The sequence below is a fragment of the Nannospalax galili genome, unplaced genomic scaffold, assembly GCF_000622305.1.
Source record: "Nannospalax galili isolate Female #2095 unplaced genomic scaffold, S.galili_v1.0 scaffold154, whole genome shotgun sequence".
NCBI classification, from domain to species: Eukaryota; Metazoa; Chordata; class Mammalia; order Rodentia; family Spalacidae; genus Nannospalax; species Nannospalax galili.
The window spans coordinates 483,682-504,024 of NW_008335281.1; the positions used below are offsets into that span (position 1 = coordinate 483,682).

At 41.7% G+C, this 20,343-nt stretch overlaps 1 protein-coding gene across 1 annotated transcript in view; it reads right to left on the reverse strand.

The window, feature by feature from the left end:
* The window catches only part of Utrn (utrophin), a gene marked incomplete in the record, with an annotated part of 557,450 nt that overhangs the window by 385,179 nt on the left and 151,928 nt on the right, over nucleotides 1-20,343 (reverse strand). Inside the window, 5 exon segments of the mRNA XM_029561956.1 lie at nucleotides 7,065-7,152; nucleotides 9,421-9,544; nucleotides 14,693-14,862; nucleotides 17,468-17,647; nucleotides 17,913-18,020. Coding sequence (XP_029417816.1) covers nucleotides 7,065-7,152; nucleotides 9,421-9,544; nucleotides 14,693-14,862; nucleotides 17,468-17,647; nucleotides 17,913-18,020 — 670 coding nt within the window.

Below are 20,343 nucleotides of genomic sequence, written 5' to 3' on the forward strand. Positions count from 1 at the left end.
CATACATATCATGCCATGATTAAATGTGTCGCCCACACCAGCTGTTGAAACTCAAGCTCCAACTCTCAAGCTGGTAAGAGAATTATCAGACCTAAACAAGGCATTCACATCACAGTCTGCGCTCAATTACCCCTGTTCATGGAGTCATGAACAAATAAAGCACATTTTCTTGCCAAGTATGTGAACAACATAGACACAAGATGTGTCTCAACCTGGTGCTTTCTTTTCTGGGTAGATACAGGCAAAATAACATCAGCCACTTGCTTTTTGCATATGCACGTATGTGTGGTATAGATATATGTATGAGTGTCCATGAAAGTACGTACATGCGTACGTGATGTAAGTGCAACATGCGGAGGCCAGAGTTTAACACCAGGTGTCCTCCTCTGTTACTTTCTGCTTTATAAATTTAGGCAAGGTCTCTTGCCGAACCTGGAGTTTGTCTACGTGGCTCATCTACCCAGCCAGCTTGACCCAGGGATCTCCTGTCTGTGCCTCCAGGGCACTGAGATTTCAGGCTGGCTTCCAAGCTCACTCAACATTGATATGGATGTGGTAGATGCAGGGGATCCAAACGCCAGTCCTGACACTTGCATGGCAAGCTCTTTACCTACTGACCCATCTCCCCTGTCCCAGCCACTTAGTTTTTATGTCAGGGCAAGTGATGCTAAACAAGGAAGAAAATTAAGCCGTTAAATAAAATTTCTGAGGGGAAAGTCACCAGCATTCATCAAAAGCTGACAAGAAGTAGTCACCTCAGGTCCTAGGGCGGCTGAAGATGCCTCCTCAGTTACTATGATTCATGATTCATCCACTTTGCTCCTTCAAACCAGTCCCAAAAATTTAAATCTCCTTTCTGAGGTTAAGATACTGCTGGCTACAAATGTCAAGTAATAGAAAAGCAAAAACTATGCATCTTAAGGAAAACTATACACTGTCTTTAAAACTTGTTTTAAAGAGATACTTATATGGAACACTTAGAAACTCTTAGAAAATGACCAGTAAAAGCCTACAGAAGGGCTGGGAGTGTAGTTCAGTTGGTAGAGTGTTTGCTTAGCATGCAAGAGGCCCTGAGTTCAATCCCCAACACTGCATAAACTAGGCGTAGGGGCATGTGCCAATAATCCCAGTACTCAGAAGTATCAGGATTTCAAGGTCATCCTCGGCTACATAAGGTGTTCAAGGCCAACATGGGCTATATGAAATCCTTTCTTTAAAAAAAATTTTTAATCCAAAAGTAATAATGACAAAAAAACATATTTTATTAATTATCAAAAAGAAACATCATAGCTGGGGTGGTGGCACATATCCATCGTGTCAGCACTCAGGAGACTGACGGAAATATTACAAGTTCTAGGCCAGCCTCCACTACAGAGCAAGACTCTGTCTCAGAAAAACAAAATGGGAAAAATAAACAACATTCACCCTATTCCTGACACCTTCTGTCATAGTCTTTATAATTATCAACTATCACTACTGAAGTCAAGGAAAATGTTCATAAAACACAAAGTAACCGTTAGTCTTCACAGGTGTAAAAGGCTTAGTCAGCTGTAATGGGTGTCAGTTTTTGTTTTGTTTTTTAAATTTGTTTTTATTGAATTTTTGTGTATTTTATACAGAACATCTCAAACAATCTTAATCATCTTTATACCCCCATCCCCACTAGCACCCTCCCATAACCCCCCCACTGGAATCCATATAGTTTTAAAAGCCACATTATGCAAGTGCCCAAACATTGTGCTGTTGACAACCTCCAAGATAAGCTCAAGCAAGAAGACTGGGTGTACCAACCGGGGAGACTAAAGCACGCTTATATTCTATGAGACATCAAAAACTTTAGGCAAAGATAACAGGGGAAAGCCCTGTCAGACTAGGCTGTGGTTTTCCAATGGAATAAGCATTATTTAAAAAAAAAAAAAAAAAAAGGCTAGAGACAAAATCATTTAAAGTTAAAAAATTTAAGAACAGAGGTTTGCTAGGAGAGGGTAAGTGATCTGAAAGGAGCATGATACCTTTTAGGAAAAATGGAAAAGTTCTATATAATGATTTGTATGTTGTAGCTTACAGTTATATCTGGAAGTCAAATGGCACAGTTTAGTTTCATGCCTTTCACTGTCAGTAAACTTTTCTTTAAAAATCTTTGAGGAAATAATAGGAGTCAAGGGAGTGAGGCACGGTGAAGACTCAGATAAGGCAAGAAAGACAGAACATTATCAATGTGGGTGGCAGGACAGGGACATTCATTACACTGTTTTATACATAATTGGAATTTATATAAGAAAAATTTTTAGCTAGGACTGGAGAGACGGCTTTGTCAGTAAAGCACTTGCTATATAAGCACGAAGATCTGAGTTTGACCCCCAGAACCCACCCGAAAAAGCTGGGCTTGCTGGCCAGGCAGCCTAGCCTCATCAGTGAGCTCCACACAGTGAAGCCCTGTCTTCAAGGAGAGAAGATGGCATCTGTGCAATAACATCTAGGGCTGCCTTCTGGCCTCCACATACCTAGCACACACATGCACACAAAACCTTAAAATAAAGATTGAAAACTACCTAGCTAGTTTTAAAAAACCAGAGGGAACCATATTAATCCAACAACCTACTGGCAATTTATACATACACTATCTCTACATGAGCCCATATGTACAGCTAACGGCTACAAAACAAGAAACAGTGCCAGACAGGAGATATCTTCCTTTGAGTTGTTGGCCAGGGAGGTCCAAGAGACTCCCAAAATTACTCAGGGTATTGCCACAGCCCTTGATGGTCTCACAGAACTTGAAGGTAAGACCCTACTGATGAAGACAAAACATACTTCAGACACAGGATTTGGAGCAATAGAGCTGCCACTAACCTGCAACCACTTTCCCTGAAGGCAGCTCTCATAGCTTTGGAGAGCACTATGAAGGTGCCAAGGGAAAACATCAATGGATGATCCAACAGCAGATTCAAGACCAAATAACCACATCAATGGCCAGCACAGCATACATCATTGGTGCAGTAGTGACACTCTTATCTTGGGGGCAATCAACAGCTACCTAATTTGACTGAAGGCCCATGAAAAGGGAGGAAACTCAAGTGTGGTAATGTAAACATAACCTAATACACACGGTTAGAGTGGACATAGATCTTAGAGAAAACTCCAAGACTATCACATCACTAGACTAATGTGATTTCTTACTATGTGCAAAATATGTATCCTTATATTTACAGACAAATATTCCAGTCGCCACTCATCAAAGAAGCTCATTTTGTACCAGTCAGAGACTATTACCAAGTACCACCACTGGTCACACACGGAAATTGTCAATGAACTGCCCAGACCTAAGTGACACATCTACAATGCAGCCTCTACACCTAAGGCTCATGGAACATAGAACAGGGATAATGAAGAGGTCACTAATGAATCTCTCCGTTCTCAATAATGAAGCTCCCTCATGCAGTGGAGGGCCAGGAATACAAAAGGTCACAAATAGCCAAACTCATTACCACACTTGATCAAGAGTCTGCTGAATGCTGGTCCTTGAACAGGATCCCTTTATTAAATGTCACCTACCCAAGGCTCAGGGACCATCACAGAAGAGAGGGGGCAGAAAGATTATAAGAGCCAGGGAGGAAGTGCATGACCATATGGAAACAGAGTCCTACAAGCTCCTGGGAACCTGTTCATATGATTCAATGGTGTCAGCATACACAAGCCCCATACAAACTCCAGGCAGACAATAACCCAGCATAGAACTGGGAAAATGAACAGGAGACCTCAATCTTATCTGAAGGAATGTTGGCAACTGATTGTTGCTAGATGAAGAAGAGCTGATCTTCCTTAAACAAGAGACTCTAGATAGGCTGAATAGACTTAGCAGACAGACTTACACTGGGGAACGCCTGGGGACACTGGCAACTCAGTGGGCCTTTACAGGGAAGACAGAGTATATGGGCTCGGGTGAGGGGGGTGCTATGGAAGGGTGCCAGTGGGGATAAGGGTATAAAGATGATTAAGATTGTTTGAGCTTTTCTTTATGGAATACACAAAAAAATCCAGTAAAAAAATAAATAAAAGATTGAAAACTACTAATTTAAAGGCTTTTCACTACCCAATAAGTCACATTGTGCCTTAGCTGTTTGTAGCTTTGGTCTAGAATAAAAGCAGGCACTGAGGCAGATCAGAGGATGTCACCTCTCCCAGAGACACTGACTGGGCAGAAGTTGACCTTTGTTATTGTTCAATGTGCTGTTAGACACTGTTAAAACTGAAATAAATGTTAGTAAGTTCTTACTGTAAGCATTCTTGTTTGTTTTCCTGTAAATAAGAAAAATGTTAGGGAGGGGCAACCTGATCCCCTAGGTGATGTTTTGGGCTCTCCTTACTGCCTTGAGCAAAAGGACTGTCAGTAAAACAGCCAAGTCGTCTGCCTGTGCTCAGCCCCCACCTGAAACTGAGAACACTCTGTAAGAACCTTGAGGAAGCCACAGGTCTATCATGGCCGCAGCACAAGTCCAACTCCTGAAGGTGCAGCACCAGTCACAAATGTTCCAGACTTTGAACTTTTTGCAAGTACAAATTTCAGTGAACTCTAGATGACACCACAACCATTTCTACTTAGGCCAAGGCGAGAGCACTTTCCCCAGTGACCCCACAAAAGGACTGGTACAAAAGGGACAACATGCCATGGCTGAGGTAAACACAAAATCTTATTTACATGTGATGTCTGATGTGATTGGTGCAAACACTCCTTCTCTGGTTATAGGAGTGGGCTCTTTGGCTCACTTGGTGAACTGGCTGGGAAACACCCTCTTGTGCTAGATCCCAAAAGCAGCAATGCAGTCGGCCACCTAATGTCTGAAGAAGAGGCAGACCTGAGCAGTCGGCAGGCCAAGCTGCAAAAGTGGTAGAAGGACCACCTGTACAGACAGCTACAGAACAGGCAGAGCCACTAGACCAGCGGCAGAGAAAAGATGACAGGCAGCTATCTGCTGACTAGCAGCAACTGTGACAGCGGCCACAGCAAGAAGAGGCTAGAGAACTGGAGAGAACAAACGGCAAGGGCAGGAACCGGAAATAGGGAGGATGTAGGAAGAAGACAAGAGAGGGTGACGTGCTGAGGCTGAGGAAAGATAGAAGGCTGCAAAAAGCGAACGAAGAAACCACAGGCCATGGTCCTTAGAAGAGTTCCAGAAAGCTGCCAAGTCTTCAGGGCCAAAGAGCTCAGACACACCAAACACAGGAGCTGTAACACTGGCCTGAGATTGGGGTCATTGTCAGAGACTAAGGAATTCCAATAGCTAGGCCCACACACAAGCTAAAGGGCTAGACTCTTCTAGGCTAGGGCTAAAGAATTCGGACTCTGTAGACTTACACAAGAGCTAGTACACTTGTAGAGCTAAGGGTCCTGCTGCCCAAATCCTGCACAAGAGTTGTGACATGAGAGGGCGCTACCTGCCATTACTCCTGCCTGCCTGCTGCTGTCACTCACTGATGTCAGATGCCAAGAGAGCATTCCTGGCCTATCTGGGATTTCTATACAGATGGGGCACTGAGGGTACATCCAGCTGACTAGAAACATAACCATTGTTAGGATAAGGAACGGGTATACAGGGAAGGTCTTACATGAGGCCCTTCCTCTGGAGACCTCAAGAATGGAAGGTTAGGCCTGTCCCCTTGTTTCTATATTTGTGTTCCTGTTGGCATGCGTGCCCTCTGGCACCTAGTCTTCTACCGTTTGCCGGAAGCACCATGTGACCCTCACCAGGTGGAATGGCCAACCTTTAACTTTCTCAGCCTTTCACCTTTTTTCTTTATGAAGAGAGAGGGGGAAAAAAACAAACTATTTTTAGGTTTCTCTGAGTCTATACAAGACTTTAGGGCTGTGAGTGGGAGGGAGAAGGGTTCTTTAATGCTTGCAAAATTTTCAAACACAGATAACGTTTACCAAATTTTACTAGAAAAGAATCCCTGGAGTAAATGAATGTGATCCTTTAAGAGTGACGCAAAAAACCAAACATTAGTGTGTCCTAGTTAGCTTTGTCAACTTGACAGCCTACAGTCATCTGAGAGGAAAACCTTGAGAAATGGCCTAAATTAGATTGGCTTGTTGGGGATTGTCTTGATTGTTAATTGACATGGGTGGGCCCAGCCCACCGCAGGTGGCATCAGCCCTTAGTCAGGTGGTCCTGGTCTACATAAAAAAGCTACTAGGCAGGAGCCTGCTAAGCAAGCCAGCCAAAGAGCAGCATTCCTCCATGGACTGACTCTGCTTCAAGTTCCTCCTTGAGTTCCTGCCCTGACTGTCCTCAGTAATGGACAGTGTGTGACCTGGGAGCTGAAATAAACCTTTCTTCCCATGAGTTGCTTTTGGTTGTAGTAGTTTTCACAGCCACAGAATGAAGCTAAAACAGCAGTGGGTTTACCTTAAGGCAACTTCATTTCCAAAATGTTGCCAGTATAAAATTTTCCCTTGGTGACTGATAAAAAAAAATTTAGAGGACATAACCCCCAAATGCGAGATTTTTAAATTCTCTGCACCACTGGATTTTAATCACTCTGCTGAGGTCTCAGGGTTTCTAGCTCTCTGACCCCCGTATGGGAACAGAATGACTTTGCTTTATGTGCTTTTAATAAAAAGCTTCAATATAAGATTTCAGTTCTTAAAAGATTCTATGGCCTTACCAAAATTGAAAACTGGGGCTGGAGAGATGGCTCAACAGTTAAGACCACAGGCTGTTCTTACAGAGGACCTGGGTTTAGGTCCCAGCACCTACATGGTGCCTAACAACTATCCTTAACTCCAGTTCCAGGTGATCCGATGCCCTCTTCTGGCCTCTGTGGGCATTGCATGCATGTAGTACCCATATATAACGCAGGCAAACACTCACATACATAAAGAAAAGAAAAAAATCTTGTACAAAAATTACACACACATTATTTTAAAAACTGAGAACCATTTTTTCTAGCTAAAAGGGGGTGAGGGGTATAGCATTAAACATTTGATATGTCAAACTGCAAATATTATTTCTTGTCACCATCCAAAAAAAATCTGAACTAAAAAACACCCTGTAGGGTCTCACCTCTTCCCATCTGCTCCAGAAGGATCTGTCCAGTTTGATTCAGTTCATCCAGTCGGGGACTTCTTTCTGTCTGTTCTTTTTCTAATCCCTGGAAATAAAGTCCAAATATGAAATAATGAAAACTTCCCTCTCAAAATTATTTTGATGTTATTTTTTAATGTTTTATTTAGTGCCCGCTTGAATTTTCTTGAGGTATTTCAAAGTTGTTTTCTTAAGAAAATACTACAGTGAAATAACTCTCTCTGGCTACCTTTCAGCACTCCAGGGAAAAACAAATCTGAAAAAGTATATTCCAAGAACCGTGATGCAGTGACTATAAAACTTTACTTTCTTGTATTAGAAAAAAATATATTCTGTAATTATGAGTCTTTATAAAGAGCACATTATTAAAATTAGCATTTTGGATCCAAAATATACATTCACAAACATAGCTTGAGTATTTCACACCATAAAAATAATGGTTTAGGCCTGGCATGGTGGTGCACGCCTTTGATCCCAGCACTTGGGAGGCAGAGGTAAGCAGCTCTCTGTGATTTCCAGGACAGTCTGGTCTACACAGTAAGTTTCCAGGCAAGGTGGGGCTACACAGTGAGAACCTAGAGAAAGGAGGGAGGGAGGGAGGGACGGAGGGAAGGCAGGCAGGAGGGAAGGAGAGAAGGAAGGAGGGGAGGAAGAAATAAAATAATGGTTTAAATCATGAGAACTATACTAAACCTTACACACCACAGCTCAGTAACCGAGAGGTCAGAAAGACTGTAAGAGCCAGGGTTGGTCCAGGAACACAGGGAGCAGAAGTTTTCAGGCCACTGGAATCTTGCTCATGTGAACTTGCAACAACGATGGCATGGAGCATAGGACCCAAGCCAACTCAACCAGACAAGGGCCCATCGAGGAGTAAGGAAAATGGGCAGCAGCGGCCCCACTCCTAGCCTGGGAACTGTTGGCAACTGATTACTTCTGGGTAAGGAAGAATAGATCTTCTTTAAGACCTCTAGATAGACTGACTAGAATCCAGTAGATGAACTTGTACTGAAGGACATCTGGGTACAAATGCTTGACCAGATAGGACTTAACATACATGACAGAATGCATGAGGTTTGTTGGGAGGGGCTGTGGGGGACACAGACAGGGGAAAGAGCCTCAATTTGATTAACTATGTATGAAATACATAAAAATGCAATAAAAAACATTTCAAAAAATCGTGAGAACAGAAAACGGTATCGGGAGGAGAAGCTAAGCTACAAGGAACTACTTTCCTCAGTGTTACTTATTGGCTTCACTGTTGGTCCAGGATCTAACTGTAACTCAAACTTGAACCACAAGCACATTTCACTTATAATTTTAAAATTATGACAATAAGTTTTAGGACCAAAACTAAAGCACTTCTTATCTGAGGCTTATTATTTTAATACAGTGGTCCTCAGTATTTGTCTTTAGGGAATTGGTTCCAAGACTCCAAAATCTGAGGCTGCTCAAGGTCTGTGTGTAAAAAGCATACTATTTGTATATATTCTGTGTATATTTTTCTGTATACTCATCTCTAGTTTGCTTAAAATATATAATATGATGGTAAATAGTTGTGATACTGTGTCCTATTAGGCAAAGTGACAAGAAAAAAGTCTGTACATGTTTATCTTGTATGTAATCATCCTATATCTCACACAGTACATAAGCAAGACCAAGACAGCAATGCCCTAACAAGGTCAGCTAAAGAGACTGGGGCAGGGCTGTGAAATGGCGGGAAGCCACAGGAGGCTGTGTGGACACTTGATTCATATGGATTCAGCAAGCCATTCGCTATGCAAGAAATTTAAGTTTTGCTTTGGGAACTTTCTAGAAAAAAAATTCTAGAAATTTTCTAGATTGAAAAAATATTTTCAATCCACAGTTAGTGGATCCATGAATACAAATAGCTGATTGCATTTATTTTCTTTTTTAAAAAAAAAGAAGAAAAAAACCTGCTTGTCTTCTTTAAACAGAATATATTGACGAAATGTTAAAGTCTGAAACAGTTTGTTGTATACAAAAGGCCAAAAGGCCTAAATTACTAGGTACCAGATTATGTAGATCTAAACAAGATTTAAAGATAGTGATGCAAACTGATGAGCTTTGGAAGTGTTCCCTACTGTACAACTCAGTGGCTGGAGGGGGAAAAGATAGTAAAAATTCCTCTTCTACATGAAGATCTGTTGACAGCGGAGACAAAAGGATTCAACATTTACTATGATCCTCTAAAACCATCTCTGGCTACATTTACTTCACAGGAAGCTTCTGGATCCTGCCATCTCCACGCCAACAGCAAATCTAGCCTGATGAATTATTTCATTTGAGAGAATATTTTGGTTTTATGCTTTACCTTCAACTTTTTGTTTATTCCTGCAGTCTCCTGCATCTTCTTAAACTCTTTTATCTCCAGGTTCTGAGTGGCACTCTTTGATTTCAAAATCCAGTTCAACAGCTCTGCACTTACAGCATCAAACCTGATTCAAGATGCAGATGTTAGCCTCTGTCATTGTTTTCTTCTGTTGTTTTACTTGGTCCAAGAAAGAACAACCCAAATGCCCAGCAGGCATGTGTATTCAAACACCCCCAAATGGCACCTCAGCAATATAGCAACGACCCAAACCAGGATCCTACTTTTAGAACTAAGAGTGATAATTCTATTGTGTTAATAAAATAATTACATTAACTGTCCTAACTTTATTAGAAATCATTTGTATTTTTACAAGCTGTTGCAGGCAACAAAATACAAATCTAGCTAGACAATAACAGAAAAGTACCAATACAAAAGTTCCTAAAATTAATGTCTTCTTTCCTTCAATATATCCTTAACCATATCAATCTCAGCTTTTAGGGGCTTCCAATGACCAGGACGCAATGGAAAGTAACAGGTGAACAGGTGATAACAAAAGAATTTGCCAGGTGCTAATTCCAGGCATTCACAGGCCAGGCTCCCTAACCCAACCAGAGAAGAGATGGCTTCAGGGCAGAACAGTGCCTGTGCTCAGCAGCTTTCCTCTCAAAGAAAAAACAAAGGAAGAGGAGGTTTTGCAAACTACAAAGAGAAGTGTCTGGAACAGTAAGTCCTGTCAGGGAAGGCTAACTGACAAGGCAGCCAAGAACCCAAGGACCAGTTACTGGAAGGCCCGGCAGGGAATATTAAGGAGTTTGAACTTAACCAAAAAGCAATTAAAGGCCAGTGAAAGGTGTCGAGCACAGAACTGATAAGATTCTATTCATACTGTTCTGTTCCTTGTGGAGACAGAACCAAAAAAAGACCAGAGCAGAGAAAAGGCGGGTATAGGACAAGAGGGGGCGACCACTGGAGCAGGAAGAATAGACAGGCTAGAAACGGGCTTGGGAGTCAGGTCAAAGTCACAGTGAGGAAGAGAGAGAGGAGAAACGGAACTGGAGAGATGGCTCAATAGTTCAGAGCACTAGCTACTCTTGCAGAAGACTGGGGCTCAGTTTCCAGCTCCCACATGGTGGCTCACAACCATCTGTAACTCCCTTGCAGGGATCCCACACTCTCTTCTGGGCATTGCACACAAGGGTGCACTTACATACATGCAGGCAAAACACTCATGCACATAAAATAAAATATAATATAAATTAAAGAGGAAAAAACGGCATTGACTGGTGACCAGAGACCAGGCCCTTGACTGAGCCTTTCATGTATATCATTAACTCAAGAACCCTCACAACATCCTATGAAAGCATACTTTGATTATCCCTGGTAGAGTGGAAGTAACGGAGCTCACAGAGGTTTTAAATAACTACCCTACACAAACAAATGGTTCAGGTGAGATTCAAACAAAGATAATCCGTGTACCCAGCCCTCTCACCCCACAGCATCTCCATATTGTAAGCAGTAAAATAGGCTATATTTGATGATTTCCTGGAAATGTCCTCTGATGTGTTTCTAGTGGATTAGGAATAATTGTCCTTCCACCCAAATAAGTTCTCTATATAATATGTAATGAAAAGAAACTTCTGCAATACCCTAAATCTAATCACTAAGGCTTAGAGTATAGGTGGTCAGAGATAAGGGGGTTAATCAATTAACAGCTACCAACCAGAACTAACCTGACTATTCTACATTCCTGAAAGTGAGTTAAAACTGACCTAGCACCTGGCTCACCACCACCATCACCCCCCCGCCCCCCCCAACACACCCCATCACCACCTGTTAACATACAAACTTTGCAAACCATTAACCCCAGAAGTAACAGTGCCTCTTAGGAATGCTCACTCACTTATCCCAAGACTTTCCCTGCCTGATACCCACTTCACCTCTATCTACAGCCAATCTAAACTCAATGTAAACAATTTAAACTTCCTTCTCCAATTGTTTATGCTTTGAGGGCTGAGGAGCTAGGTGGCTCAGTAGGTAAAGTGCTTGCCTTGTAAGACCTCAGTTAGATCCCCAGAACCCACATTTAAAAAGCCAGGCTTGGTGGCATGTTTATGATCCCAGAGCTAGGGAGGCAGACACAAGAGGTTCTCTGAGGCTCACTATGAAGAAAATAAAGTGGACCATGCCTCAGGAATGAAGTCAAGATGGATCTCTGGAATAACACACACACACACACACACACACACACACACACACGCACACACGCACGCATGCACACACGTACGCACGCACGCTCACATGTTTTGGCTCTAAATTCCAGCATACTCATTTCCAACTGCTAGCTAGTTTTGCTGCTGCAAATTTCAGAACTTGCCTCAGAATCACTCAATAAATCCCTTTTATTTCAGAGAACTCAGCATCTATGAGTTTCATTGAACATAAATAAGGGATTTTTTAATATATTTTATTTATTATTTTATGTATAAGTGTATATTGCCTGCATGAATGTAAGTACACTCATGTCATACAATGCCCATGGAGGTCAAAAGAGGGTGTCAGACCCCCTGGAACTGGAGTTACAGACGGATATTAGCTGCTATGTGGGTGCTGATAATTGAACCTAGATCCTCTGCAAGAACAGCCAGTGCTCTCAACCACTGAGACATCTCATCTCTCCAGCCCCAGATAAGGGAATTTGTGATACTCTAGTTAAATAGCCAGGGGCCATACAAACAGTACATTCCACCTGCCATTTTACAGTAAACTGCTATGTAATCTTTCAGAGAAGGGGAAAGTCACCCAAAGACTACATATTTTAAATGGCCTTGGAGACTAAGTCAATTTCTGCCCTCTAAATGAGCAAGATACATTGATCTCAGTACCAGATCCCTAAATAGTTGGAAATGTCTGCCCTGAGCTGGAAAAAATAAATAAGGGAAATAAAATAAAATCTACCAAGAGAAAGGAAGAGAAAACAGACCTCGATGTTTAAAGCATGTCAGGTAAACTGGGCTCTGTGGTAAGCAGTTACTTTAAGCCTTCTCAACTGCTCAGTGAGTCCAAGTCAACACAAGTTCATCATGACTTCTACAGCAGGTGAAGATAGGAAAGGGTCTGAAAGTCACGTCACACTAGGAATACCTAGGGACACTCTGGGCATTAGGACAATGGAAATGAATATGACCGCTAACTTCAAATATTCACATGGTTCCTTTACAAAGAGGGACTGAGGCAGGAGAGTAGGAGAGGAGGTGAACTGCATATGGGCTGGGAGGTTGGCACATGAGAGAAACCTGCAGAGAGGAAGACTAGGAACCTCCCCAACCCAGGCCAACAAAGAGCATGCAAGGGGAAAGCCAGAACCATGCAAATAAGAGAAAGCTCTTGCATGCAAACAACCCATATGAAGTCATAATCTTTGTGCAGAGACACTGGGCCTCCAACCCTCCTCCCAGCTCTGGCCCATGTCCCCCTCCTAGGAAGTATACTATTTCCCAATAAACTGTCAGCTACTATGCATACCTGTCATCCAGTTTCTTATTCTAGGTAGGACACAAGAACTTGGACATCCCATAGGTGCCCAATGGACTCTAATATCTCCTAGAACAGAGCTCCACAAAGAGAGCACACAGAAGAACCAGGGGGCTGAGGGGAGGCAGACTCGAAGCATAAAAATATCCTTTCTAATAATGAGATCTGCCTGTCTTCTGCTACAGTTAACTGCATGTACTCAGCCTCCGTCCAGGAATTAACTCAAGGAATGTCTGCATCAGCCCACTCTCAGAACTCATGACTGGCCCTCAGAGCTCACTACTCACAACCCCCTCTCTGCACTTCTGTACAAACTACACACAGAGACAGAGACAGAATAAAACTGTTCATCTCAACCTCCCGTGCACTGAGGGCTCTTTATGTACTTGAACAAATAAGTGACAAAATCTTGGCCATGGACATCAGGGAAGCAGTTTGCTGAAAGGACAAGACTAAGGGTAGGAGCTACCATGCCAAGGACGGTAGGGACTGGTGTGGGAACACTAGCTGAATCACATCTTACTGCAACTGTGCTACCTCGGGATTCTTTGTCATACGGTACAATATTGATCTCATTGCTTAAGTCACCTTGGGTACATACAGTATTCTGTTTCTTGCAGTAGAAGGCTCCCTATTCACTACCAGCATGTTTAAATTGAGCTTCCAGCGTGAGACACCCTAGTCTTTTCTGAAGTCAGCCCTGGAGACACACACTCCAGGTACACCTGCCAGCTAACAAGGACTTAGGAAATCTAAGATTGCTGCTAACACTGACATCAGCAGTATCTGCTTCCCTGCTGCCTTGGTTCTAAAGACAAAGGTTTCGTAGCTGTTGCTTGCAACCCAGGGTGCACTGGTCCTGCAGAAGAGACCATTAGGAGGCAGAAACAAGCATAGGATCAAAAAGAAAATCACCTTGGTAGAAGTGGAATCCTGCTTGGTCTAACAAAAGCTAAACTATAAAAAGCATATCATTTCTATTCATGCCTCTAATGAATTCCCATTTACCCAAGCCCTGGGATCCCACTCCATGGAGAAAATACAGTCAGCCCTCAAAGCCATGTTGAAGGTTCACTGTGGTGCACACAGAAGCTATGGATGGACCCTAGAGCACAGCACAGTTTAAAAGACCTGACACCAGCAAAAGCCCAAAGTATGCCAACTGTATCATCCTACCTATAAAGGTCACCAACTTCCTTTTCAATCAAGAAGAAAAAAAGAAACATTTCAACCAAAGAGAAATCTTTAACCTGGGCATGAAGAGTCTATTTAAGAATCTGACAAAGAAATTAACCTGAAAGTATGAAAGAAAAAAAAAATAGAATCAAGAAGAAAGAAAAATAGGAAACCAAAACTACATTATTTCCTAACGGTGAGAAGAGGAAGGAGAATTTCAAAGAATAAGGATCACCAAAGCCAAACTGTGTTTTAACATATGAATGAAAGAATAAATGAGAAGCCACAGATAACCAGATCGCTCCCAGATAAATGACAGGGAAGGAAAAACAAGGGTCTCACCACACCAGTCTCTAAATGGAACAGAGAATAAACAAAATCCTTCAGGGCAATTTGGAGGCTTAGGTAGTATGAAGCAGAATATTCCAAAGATGCAAACGCAGTAAATGAGCTCAGCACTGCTGTCTAGATTGCATTTGATTAGTGATTAATACAAATTAAGTGCCAACTATCAAATGTGTAACGTGCAGTGCTGAATTTGGGCAATTTCCCTCTGTGGTCTCACTTTTTTTTGGCTTCCATATCCACATGGATCTGTCTCTTCTTTGGGGGGGGAGGAGGAGGCAGCTCCTGCTTGGACTTTTTTGTCGCTCCTTGGTCTCTTACACGAACAGTCTCCAAAAGATCCTTCTGAGGGATCTGTGACATGCCCACCTTTGCCACCGCCTGAGTCACCTGAAAGAAACATCACAATGAGTTCTGACTTTGTATAAAGCACTCTTCTGAGGGGCTGGAGAGATGGCTCAGCAGTTAAGAACACTGGCTGTTCTTGAAGAAGACCCAGGTTCGAATTCTAGTACCCACATAGCAGCTAACAACTGTCCATAACTCCAGTTCCAGGGGATACAACAGTCTCTTCTGTCTTCCATGGGCATTGCACGACACGGGTGCACTTACCTACATGCAGGCAATAATATTTTTAAAAACCTTCTTAAAATAAAATAAAATAAAATATAAAATATAAAATAAAATAGAGAGCTTTTCTGAGGCTTAGTTCCCACTGTTAAGATTCTCCCTTTGAAAATGAGCAATTTAAGCCAGGTGTGGTAGCACACATCTGTAATCCCAGCACTGGGTAAGTGGAGGCAGGAGGATTAGGGGTTCCAAACCAGCATGAATACATGAAAGAAAAAAGAAAGAACAAAACAAAGCAGAAAGAAAGAAAAAAGGAAAAAAATAACAATACCAACTCCAGATTTTAACTCCAAGGTGGCCATGGACCTTGGAGTTAAACCATTTTGTAAATCTATTTTGGCTGAGCAATGACAGTTCCCAAAACTAAAGTAATTTGGTTTCTAGAACTAAAGTAACTTCCTTTTCTAGATTTTTACCCTCCCTGCCCTATTGACCCCCAGAAATAGCCACCAAGAGAAATGCTCATCCATCACCCGATGTTCTCTAGGCTCACTTAACTCACTTAACTACCTATAACAACAGCCAACAACAAGCCAAAGAAAGGAACGCTTACTATCTCCTTCCTCCTCCCCTTCTCTGCCCTGTAACTACTCCAGCCAGTAAGCAGACAGCAGACTCTGCTTCCTAGACAAGAGACCAACCACCTTCATTAATCAGACAGCAGGCTCTGCTTCCCAGACTAAAAAACCCTCTCTGTAGGTTTTCCTCCCGAATAAAAAGCATATACTGTTACTGAGTCATTAATCCCCTTGTCTATCTTTCCTTCTCACCAACCTTATACTCTGGGACAAATTAATTACCCCCCAAAGAAAACTGATATCCATCCATTCTCAGCCAAGCCCTACCCCTCAACCCCTGACAACTATTAATCTCCACACCATTCCCTCTGCAGGGCTCTTCCTGTGCTCAACCTGTTTTCCTGGGTCACCCATGTCATATGTGTCAATGTCGCATTCCTTTCTTATTGTCAATTAATGCTGTAATGTTTAGATATGAGGTACTGTATTTATCCATTCCTCTGCTGATGGAAATTTAGACTTTCACATTTTTTATCACAAATAATACTATTATAAACATCCATGACAAAATCAAGGATTTGTTTCAATTCACCTAGTGATTTTAAGATTAAGATGATTTTTGTACGATTATTGAATACGGGGCTGGAGAGTTAGCTCAGCGGTTAAGAGCACTGACTGCTCTTGCAGAGGATCTAGGTTTGATTCCCAGCACCCACATGGCGGCTACAAACCGTCCTTAACTCCAGTTCCAGGGGAATCTGAAGCCCTCTTCTGACCTCTGCAGCATTGCACGACATGGGTGCACTCACATACATGCAGCCAATACACTCATACACATAAAATAAAAATAATAAATTTTTAAAAATTTTAAAAAAGATTATTGAATGCTTGTCTAAATGTTATCAGTTACTACAGATTAAACTATTGAGTATTAACAAGTTTGATGAAGATGTATAAGATGTATTAAAACTTATTTTAGGGCCAGTAAGATGGCTCAGCAGGTAGAGGTACTTGCCACCAAGGCTAATAACCTGAATTTGATCCCCAGACCCACATGATAGAAGAAAACCAACTCCCAGAAGTTGTCCTCTGACCTCCACACATGCACCATAATACATGCAATTATACACACAAATATATAAATTCATGAATAAATGCATATATACATAAATAGACAATAAATAAATGTAAGGTTTAAAATTGTATATAAGCAAGGCATGGTGGTGCATGCGTGTAATCCCAGCACTGGGAAGGGGAAGGAGAGGGATCAAGAACTCCAAGCCAGGCTTGCCAAAGCATTGAGCTCCAGGTCAGCCTGTGCTACATGAGATCCTACGTAAACAATGAATAAATAAATCTATTTCTTTAGTTTACTTAAGAAAACTGAAGATGTCCATGTGTCAGTTATCAGCAGGTATTTAAAAAAACAAAAAAACAGCAACTATTTCATTTACCTACTAGTCTACCTGTCTTTTATTTTGTGGGAGAGAAAGGGAGTATACCAGTATGTGGAGGCCAGAAATCAATCTTGGGTATCATTCCCAGAATAGTCCACTTGGGTTTTGGGTTTTTGTTTTGTTTTGTCTTCTGAGACAGGGTCTTTCATAGGTCTGGAGCTCAAAGAGTAGGCTAGGCCTGTCTCTCCCTCCCCAGTGCTGGGATTACAAGCATGCCACTATGAAGGGCTTTTTATGTTGGTGCTAGAGCTTGAATTCAGGTCTTCATCCTTACATGGCAAGCATTTTACCAACTGCGTTACCTCCTCATTCCCTCTTTTATAAAAATTGGAACTTGAATATGTAAATATTTGCTTCATGGTACAACACACTATCCAAATCAAAAGGTACCTGGTTGGAGGAATCTTCTAGTTTCTGAACCAAAGAATCCCATCTCTGCGTCAGTTCCTCAGAGTCACTGTTCATCTTCTCAGATGCCTTGGGGTTACTGAGTAACTGACCCACATCCTGGCCAATCTCACTCAACTGGTCCAACGTTTGCCTCTTCATCTCCATGTCTTCCTTCAAAATCTAGCATGAGAGATATTTATTAGACAACTCTGTCTCAACATGGTCTTATCTTCTCTTCAGTCAGGAAATGAAAGCAGGTACAACTGTGTGTATTATACAGCCTACATGCTCTGCAGTTCTCTATGCTACAAGACAAGGCTCATCATGGACAGCAGCCATGTAGTGTTGGGAAATGAGCCATAATCCGTATTCACTAAACTGTATCAACACTCAGTTACAAAAGACATCACAAGCTTACAACAGATACTGACAGCAACACACTTACAGCCAGACGCCGAACACTGACACTCAGTTCCTTTTGGTCTTTGAAGCTGCTGGTCTGAACTTTATTCAAAGCCTCTTCTTTTTCTGTGAGCCAAGCTTTCAACAAGCACTACAAGCAATAACAGAAATTGGAAATATATCTGGGAAATCGCTTGTCAATTCAATCAAGTTCCCAAATCTCTAACTTGAATTAGTGAGTTTACCTTTCAAACACCCAAGTCCAAGGCACAAAAGACTCACAGAAACATTAGCCTTCTCTAGTTTACAACAGTAATCCTGAACTAGATGAACTGCTGTGGTTTGGGGCGGGGGGGTTAATGTGTCCTCCAAAGGTTGACAGTATCCCCAGTGTTGTAATGTGAAAACTTTATGAGGTGGAGTCTGTGGGGGTCACTGGGGGTGCTGCTCTCAGAAGGAATTAAAGGGGTTTTTCCAGGGCCTTTTAGTTCCTGAGAATGACTGTTGTAAAAGTGCATGGCTGACCCCTGATCTCTGGTTTCCTGTGTCCCCATGTGACTTCTCCCTCTAGTGTACACTCCCACCAAGATGCTTTTATAATATAATACAGAGGGAGTTCTCACCAAAGCTACTGGCCTGCTCTTTGGCATTTCAGCCACTAAAACTATGAACTAAGCAAGCCTTTTGGACTGTGGATGTAGCTCAGTGGGTGAGCTACTAGATTCAATCCTCAACACCACAAAAAAAAAAAAAAAAAAAAAAAAAAAAAACCCCAAAAAAAAAAAAAAATGGGATGTTTTTGTTATTGTCTTGAGGTTGTTTTGAGACTAGGTCTTCCTATACATCCCAAGCTGGTCTTGAACTTGCAATCCTCCTGTCTCAGCCTCCTGAGCATCTGGGACTAGGGGTATATATCAGCATACCAGGCTAGGGATTTTATTACAGCAAGAGAAAGTGACTCCTTACAGTAATTAACCCTAAATCTCAGGGAGTTAGCAAGACAGAAAATACTAAATTCTATTATGCAAGTCTGCAAAAGAATCCTATTATAACTCTAGAAGCAAAAGGAAACACAGAGTTTTTTTGTCTCTGTGTCTCATTTTAGAGAGGAAGACAACAACAGTCAAACTACATGTTTGAGATCAGTCAGTGATTTAATGGCCAAGCTAGATCAAAAAGGAACTGTACCCCTAAAACCAATGGTTTTTATACAGCATCACGTAAGAAAAGTCTGCAAATGCTCAAAGTTCAAAAGCAATTACACCAAAGGAAGAAGTCTGAAGATGGCCCAAAGCCAACAGTAAAATATTTAAAGCTCACAGGTCGAAAATGTGTGTTCTTTTAGATGTCAAGTAATATAGCGAGATAACCATAAGGGGGTAGAAAACAGCTATGGCAACATTAGGACAATTCTCCCCCAAAATAGTATGTAATCCAGAAAGTCTTTTCTATATAGCCGAGGGGTCAGGGGGTTGGTTCTAGACTTGCAATGGGATCAATTCTTTCTCAATTGTTTTATTAATCAATTTATTTACAAGCCAAAAAGAAAAACTTGAAGATTAGGAAAAGCAAAGACAAACGCTGACCCTATAGTCAGTATGTAAGGTTGCTGAGATATGCACATAAAGAACCATGGAACAAAACAGAAGATGTAGACACCGAATGAAGGTCAATCTAAAGCTCCGAGTGCTACAAGTGGCCAAAAGACTTGCTACTCCTTCATTTTTAAATATTTAAAAACTTTTAAATTATTTCCAAGCTTCACATTGTTTCACTTGATAGAAAATCACACTATAGATTAATCATTATCATTAATGAAGAAAAACATTTTAAGTTTTTTATATTCTGACCTGCATACAAGACTCTGAGTAAATGTACATATTGTTAAAGTGCAACATAAATATTTCAGAAGCAAAATAAGGTCCGTTATATGATTCTTTCTTGTTCATTTTGAAGACAGGGTCTCATATCCCAGGCTGACCTTGAACTTGCTATGTAGACAAGGACGACCTTAATTTCTGATCTACCTGCTTCTCTTAGTGCTGGGAGGACAAGTGTTCAATTTCACCTCCAGTTTATGTTATACTGGGGACCTAAAACAAGGCTTCAAATATGCTAGGCAATCATACTACAAACTGAGCCCCATTCCCAGACCATTACCTGACTCTTTACTTTTATTTTTTTTATTATTTGTGTGTGTGTGCGTGCGTGTGTGTGTGCGTGCGTGTGTGTGTGCGCGCGTGTACGTGTTGTGTGTGTGTGTGTGTGTATGTGTATGTGTCCCCACGTGCACCATATGTGTGAAGTGCCTGAGGAGGCAAGAGGTGTTGGATCCCCTTGAACTGGAGTTCCAGGCAGTTGTGAGCCATTTGAGTGCTGAGAACTGAACCCAGGTCGCCTGCAAGAGCAACGAACATTCTTAACCACGGAGCCATCTCTCTATCCCTTATTATGTGTAGAGATTTTTGTTTGTT